A 6419-nucleotide genomic window follows, 5' to 3' on the forward strand; every position below is an offset into this window, starting at 1 on the left:
TGAGGGGGCTGAGCCAAGCGGGCATCAGACCTGAAGGACATACTGAGGGACCAGGAAACGCCACTGCTTCTCTTGCTTCCTCATCTCCAAACCCCATCTCTTACAAGAGCCTGCACAGGGTTCTCCGTGCCCCCTGCCTGTGCGAGAGGCTGCTGACAGCCTCTGGACCACGGCCAGTTGGGGGAAGGGGGCTCTTGGGAGCCTCCAGGGGCTGGGGTAGAGGCGGAACAGCCTAGAGTGAGACCCTAGGAGAGAGCCGGGCTCTGGCTACAGGTGGCCCACCTCACAAAGAGGCTGGAAAGGGGGGTGCCAGCTCAAAGCCATCGCTGCGCTCAGCCCCGCAGCTGGGCTGTGGGAAGGGCAGGGATGTGCGCTGAGGGGGCAGAGGGCAGCTCCCACGAGTGGGGGGTGGGGGGGCACGCCGAGGAGTACAGGCGCAGGGTCAAGTTGTCCGATTTTCCAAGCATACACAGAAGCCACGTTCAGCTGTGTGGGCCCTAGATTGGGTGGGGGTGCGGGGAGGACAGGGAGGAAGGGCACACCTCTCTCAAACGAAAGAAGGGCATCCTCGCAGAAGAGGCGGGAGCCCCGCCTTTGCCCAGTACCCCACGACCCAAGCTCTTCAGTCGGTGTCTATCCAGGGGATCCGGAGGCCAAGAGAGCCCAGAAAAGGAGGCGCTGCTGTGTGGGGCGAAGGGCAGAGGCGCCGAGGCCCTGTCCCCCCCGAACCTGAAAGTCCAGGAGATCACAGCATTTGGGGGTGCCCAGGAGGAAAAGAAGGTGAGTGGCCCCGCCTGCCTGGGGCAGGCCTGGTGCAGGGCAGGGTCCGTCCTGCCCTCCAGAAGCCAGAAGGAAACCGGGGCCCCAGGGCCTCGCTGCCCCACAGGGGCCTCTGGCCCAGAGAGTGGCTAGACTTTCTTGGGTTTCCGGCCGACTTGGTAATAGTAGTAAACGCTGATGGCGACAAAAAGGAGGCGGCTGGCCAGGAGCAGCAGGATCCCCAGGGACACGAGCCCCGTCTCAGCCAGCGTGGCAGTGACCACTGCAGGAGAAAGACCGGGAAGGGACAGGGGTCAGAGGAGGGCCGTGCCTCACCCCCAACACAAGACGACGGGCTGAGCTGGGGGCCCCTGCCAGCTGCCAGGCCTCACGGCCATGTCTGTCTGACGGCCCCCACGGCAGGTACCGGGCTAAGCGCAAGCATGGGGGCCACACTGGGTGGGCGCTGTCACACCTGCGCTGGGTACACGAGTGAGCGATGGGCTATGGGAGGCTGCGGGGCACGTGTGTTATGTATATTCAAGAAGGTACAGGTGTGTGTCGGGTGTGTGAGCACAGGTGTGCAGGCCTACAGGTAAACACGGCCCCATGAGCCCCTCCCCCTCAGAGAGGTTTTTCATCCCTTCCTGGAAGCCTAGGGGCAGGAGCTGGAGAGCCGGGGGCCAAGCTGCCCTGCCCGCACCCCCGACCCCATCAGCCTCCCTGTCTCACTGCCCACCTCAAGACTCACCCAAGAACTGGACCCCAAAGTAACAGGCTTCGGTGAGCAGAGTCCATCGGATGATAACCTTCTCGGCCGTGTAGAGAGCGTTCCACATGATCAGGGAGATGCCTGCGGCGGGGGGACAAAGGGCAGACTGGGGGCAGGCAGCTTGATCCAGCCACCCCCTTGTGGCCGGGGCAGGATCCCGGACTTAACCGTCCCCCACCCCCACTCACACTCCCCAAATTAAAACTCATCCATCATCCAGCCTAACCCCATAACCCTAGGTCTCCTACTGCCTGGGGGAAGGGCTTAAAGGCACCCCAGTCACCATCCGCCCCTGCCCCCCACTAGTACCGAGGCAGACCCTTGAGGGATAGGTATTAGTGCTATCAGCACAAGGTTAGGGAGACCGCGTGTACAGAAGCATGGAGGCCTTCTGAAATGGGGGGGCCGGGCATCATGAGATGTGGCTGGAGTCTGGGGCCCACTGTGGAATCTGGGGGAGGCAGGTCTGCGAAAGCAGGCTGGATCCACCCTACAGGCCACCCCGAAAGCCAGGCGGAGGGCTGGGCCTTTATTCTGCAGGCAAAAGGGAGCCATAGAATGTCTGGGAGAAGGGGAGGGACACTACCCGTGCTAGGCTTTCAAAGCTGTAACTCAGCTTCCTACCAGGCCCTGTGTGTGACTCAAATCAGAGAGGCAACGGGATGGTTCAAACGACCCAAGGGTGGGAGGGGTTTTGCAGACACTGTGTTGGTTTTGCCTCCTCCTCTAGGCTGTGAGGTCCTGGAGGGCAGGGCCTGAGCCTCATTCATCTCTGTGCCCCAATAACCAGGGTCATTACTGACCACTCAGTGAGCGTTTGCCCCAGATGATGGCCAAGACAGAGCCCGGTCCACCGGGAGCATCCCAGCAGTGGCCACAAGATGGCAGCACACACCCAGCAGAGACACACCCATCAGGGGAAGGGCGTAGGCAGGTGCTGGGAAAGGGAGCCCCTGCACAAAGAAAGGCTTCCCCGTGCTCCTCTCAGTCCTCTGAGTCTCTGTTGGTCCCCAGCTACCATCACGTCTGCCCTAGCAATACTCACTGAGGAGGGCTCCGCCATAGAGACGGATGGGGGTCTTGCTGGTCACCTGGGCTCCATCGAAGACTGCATCATAGAGCTGGTCAGGGAAGGCGAGGGCCTGTGGACATGGGTGGGCAGTTCAGGGTCAAGTTGGAGGGGGTCGCAGTTGAAACATCCCCCGGACATCTTCCTTCCGCCCTTAAAGCAGGGCTGAGGTGCCTGGGGCGGTCTGGCGTCAGAGCCTTGGTTGTCCCCCACTCCCCCAAGCCAGGACAGAAGGCTCTAGGTTCCCAGGGGCAAGGAGTCAGGAACATGGACCATGGGATCTAGGATGATCCAGAGGGGTTCAGGTGGGAATGAGTGTCGGGAGCTGGGACTATGGAGGGAGCTAGAGAGCCCTGACAGGTAGGGCCTCTGCACGATGGCCATGCGGGGAGAGGCAGCAGGGGCCCCAGAACAGGGGAGGAACCCCGAGTAGAGGCCCAGAGGCGGGACACAGGGAGCCAGATAGACCCAGGGCCTGGTCCCAGGGGTGGGGCTGGGGGTCGGGGTCTCACCATGATGGCAATGCCGGAGAAGAGCACAGCAGAAGCAAACTGCCAGACCCTGGGGACATGTGGAGAGAAAGGTCACAGCCAGGCCCCCTCGCTGCCCCCTCCAGGCCCCAGGGGACCCTCCCCTCTCCAGCCAAGATGTCCAGGGATGGCTGGTTTTAGGGGGAGGGAATGAGACGGAATGGAGTGACAGGCATGGGGACACGGGGCAAAGCCGACAAGGCGGGGCCTCACGCAGCGCCTCCCCATAACCCGGCACCCTCCAAACTCCCCCACCCCACCCCCCCGATGCTCACCTCAGCCCCAAAGGCTCCCGAACAGCAAACTTGATTTCATTGCCCAGCACCTGGCTGATCTGTGGACAAAGAGGGGTCAGGGGCACGCCCAGCCCGCTCACTTCCCGCCCTGAGCCCCCGGCATGCCCAGGGACCCACCTGGGTACTTCTGCTTAGCCAAAGGCTCACCCAGGCTGGGTGGGTCACACTGAGGCCACCCCCCTCTGCCTCTTCTTGACACCAGACCTTACGGGAAGCTGAAAATACGGTGGGTAAGAATAAAAGCTCAGGGGTCAGCTAGACACAGGCTTAAAGCCTGGCTGTGCCTCTGACTGGCTTGGCCCTTGTGCAAGTCCTTGACCTCTCTGAGCCTCAGTTTCCTTATCGATAAAGTGGGTTCATTAACTATCTCCCAGGCCTAGCAAGATTAAATCATACTTGTAAAGCAATTGGTACAGTAACGGGCACATAATAAGCACGAAATTCGTTCTAACGATCTGTCTTTGTTTTTGTTATTATTCCCCTGACAGCTCCATTAAGTTCCTAGAAAAAAAATGAGCCAAGTCCCGGGGCTCCCGCAGCGCTGTGGGCCGTGGCTACTCTTCTCCCAACCGGCAGGCCAGACCTGCCTCCCCAAGCGGGTGCTCAGAGGCGGACCCCTGGGTGTGGCCAGCCTCAGGCCCCTCGGCCCACCTTGGAGCGGTGCACCTCCCCGTCATCGTCCTCCCCGCCCACGCCGAGGATCTTGCGGGTCTTCAGGCGGCTCACGAGGTCCGTCTGGCTGTGCTTCTTCATGAGAGGCGGGGGCTGCTTGGCCGCCATCTTGTCCTGGAGCCTGGTGTCTGCAGAAGGGCTGAGGGGAGACGCCAGCCTCAGCCACAGGTCCTGCCCAGCTTCCAGACCTCAGGGGCAGCCAGCCCCGCCCCCAGGGCCTGGTGTGCACCCCCTGTCAGCCTGGGGCAGCAGCTGGAATACCAACAAGAAACCTGGGGGCCCAGCCTTAGTACTTGGCTCCCTAACCACCTGGCTGTTTGACGAAAGGGGCAAGTCTCTCTCCTTCCTGGCCTCAGCTTCCTCATCTATAAAATGGCTCAGGGAGGATGTCCCTTAAGCTCTTCCAGCTGTGTGAGCCCATCTGGCCTCCACGGAGATGTCACACTCCGGGGTAATCAGGCTAGCTGGAGTCTTACAGGTGGCCGTGGAGGAGTGTGTGGGCCCAGGAAAGGCATTTGGGAGGAGACCACATCCAGAGGTTCCTGGGAGGCGGGGGCAAACAGGAGTCCGGGCCAGTCTTGCCAGAAGAGGGAAGATCTGCCCAGGCCCCCCAGTGAACTTCTGCCCAGATAATCTCTCTGTCCAGCAAGCCCTCCCTCCTTGCCTTGCAGACGACCTTGTTCAAAGCCGGTGGCCCCAGGACCCAGCCAGAGGAAGGATGGCCAGGAGAGCTGGCAGAATCTCCGGGCCCCTTCCTGCCAGGGGCACCCACTACCGGCCTCTTCCCCACCCCTTGTCTGCTCAGCCCCCACTCCCAGCCACCCCCCAGTTCCACCTCAGGCTGGGTCTTGAGCACCTACTGTGTGCCAGGGACTGGCCTGGGAGACACAGAGATGAGGTGACTGCGGGTCCTGGCCTTCAATCAGCACAAAACCTATGCAAAGGAGACAAAAGTATCGACCCCAGTGAGGCAAAGGCTTCCAAAAACTGGCCCGGGGTGGCCCTGGGCTCCTCTAATCACAGCCCCGCCCATCCCCAGCACACAATGGGAACGATTTACACCCATTCCACAGATGAGGAAACCAAGGTGGGGTTGAGGAACTCCAGTACCCCCCACCCCCAGCACCACATGCCCTATTCCAACATCTCATTCTGTAGAAGCCGGCAGCCACCTGCTGGCAAGGCCGGAACACTACCCGCACTTAAAACACCCCGACAAATAAAGCTCAGGGCCGGGAATCAAACCGTGGGGGGCCTAGCTAACGCGGCTTTAGACTCGGGTCAGGCCAGGAAGCAGCAGTTTGACGGGGGGCTGACCAGTCCTACCGGAGAAGGCAGGCTTTAACCACACTGCTCCCCCGGGAGCCGGGCACTGTCCCCAGGCCCCAGCACTTGCCACCACTTCTCGTGACTCCAGAGACAGGCGACCATCAGCCTGGCGTCGCTCCCGCCGCGGGGTGGACCTGTTCCAGACGGCCCACGAGAGCTGGCCAGCCACAGCCGGGAGCCGCCGGGGCTCACCCCCCTCGCCCGGCCTCAGCCAAGGAAGCACCGGGGAGCCCGGCCCTCACCCTCCTTCCTCTTCCGGCCTCCCCTCTGGCCTTTCATTTTTTAATTTACATACTGCAGAACCAACATGTTTTGTTGTTTGCAGTTACACGACTTGTAGCACATGTGCAGATGCCGAGAAGGACCACCTGCGAGTCAGGACACCTGGCTTAGCCCACCCCTCCCCTCCCCTCCCCTCCCCCCCAGCCCCCGGCCACCACTGACCTGTGGGCCATCACTCTAGCTTTGGTTTTGTTTTTTCAAACACATTCTATAAATAGACTCAAACAGACTAGAACCACTTGAGACCGGCCTCTTTCATTCCGCGTAACGCTAAAATGCCTCTGAGACTCTTCCCGGCTGCCGGGCGCTCCCCCTGCCCTGTTCCTCTTTACGGCAGAGTAATATTCTGTGGGGGCAGGTGGACCCGTGGGTTTATCCAGTCACTCACTGAAGAACATCTGGGTTGTTTCCAGAGTTTGACAGTGACGAATAGATCTCTGTCCCGTGGCATAAGGGGGCACTCGGGTCAAGCCCACCAGGCCCCGGGCTGTCTCAGCGACCCCTGCTCGGAGTGTCAGCATCCTTCCTCTGCCCGACAAGCCCTTCCCACCAACACACACACACACAACGTTCCCCTCTGCACCGCAAGCCTTGACCTGCAAAGCAAAGGCTGTGGGTTGTGGCAGGGCCAGCCTCCAGGGACGGGGTACAACAAGGGGACTGCAGGGTCCTGGGCTCCATCGGACACCAGCAGGACTCTTAGGGGGGAT

General features: G+C 61.2%; 1 protein-coding gene across 6 annotated transcripts in view; it reads right to left on the minus strand.

Annotated features, from left to right (window-relative positions):
• Positions 1 to 485: 485 nt before the first annotated feature.
• The window catches only part of TP53I11 (tumor protein p53 inducible protein 11), a 16115-nt gene continuing 10181 nt past the window's right edge, over positions 486 to 6419 (minus strand). For 3 of the 6 annotated variants that reach the window (XM_040638985.1, XM_040638984.1, XM_008701044.2), the window contains 6 exons: positions 4078 to 4237; positions 3406 to 3464; positions 3113 to 3161; positions 2577 to 2673; positions 1511 to 1612; positions 486 to 1042 (listed from right to left, as the gene is read on the minus strand). In XM_040638985.1, coding sequence (XP_040494919.1) covers positions 909 to 1042; positions 1511 to 1612; positions 2577 to 2673; positions 3113 to 3161; positions 3406 to 3464; positions 4078 to 4206 — 570 coding nt within the window. In that variant the 5' untranslated portion in view covers positions 4207 to 4237 and the 3' untranslated portion in view covers positions 486 to 908. Of the gene's footprint in view, positions 1043 to 1510; positions 1613 to 2576; positions 2674 to 3112; positions 3162 to 3405; positions 3465 to 3543; positions 3642 to 4077; positions 4238 to 4958; positions 5033 to 5424; positions 5662 to 6419 lie in introns of those variants that run through there. The other 3 variants (XM_040638983.1, XM_040638982.1, XM_040638986.1) reach the window with 3 other exon arrangements.

The sequence above is a fragment of the Ursus maritimus genome, unplaced genomic scaffold (genome assembly GCF_017311325.1).
Source record: "Ursus maritimus isolate PB19 unplaced genomic scaffold, ASM1731132v1 scaffold_23, whole genome shotgun sequence".
In the NCBI taxonomy this organism is placed as follows: Eukaryota; Metazoa; Chordata; class Mammalia; order Carnivora; family Ursidae; genus Ursus; species Ursus maritimus.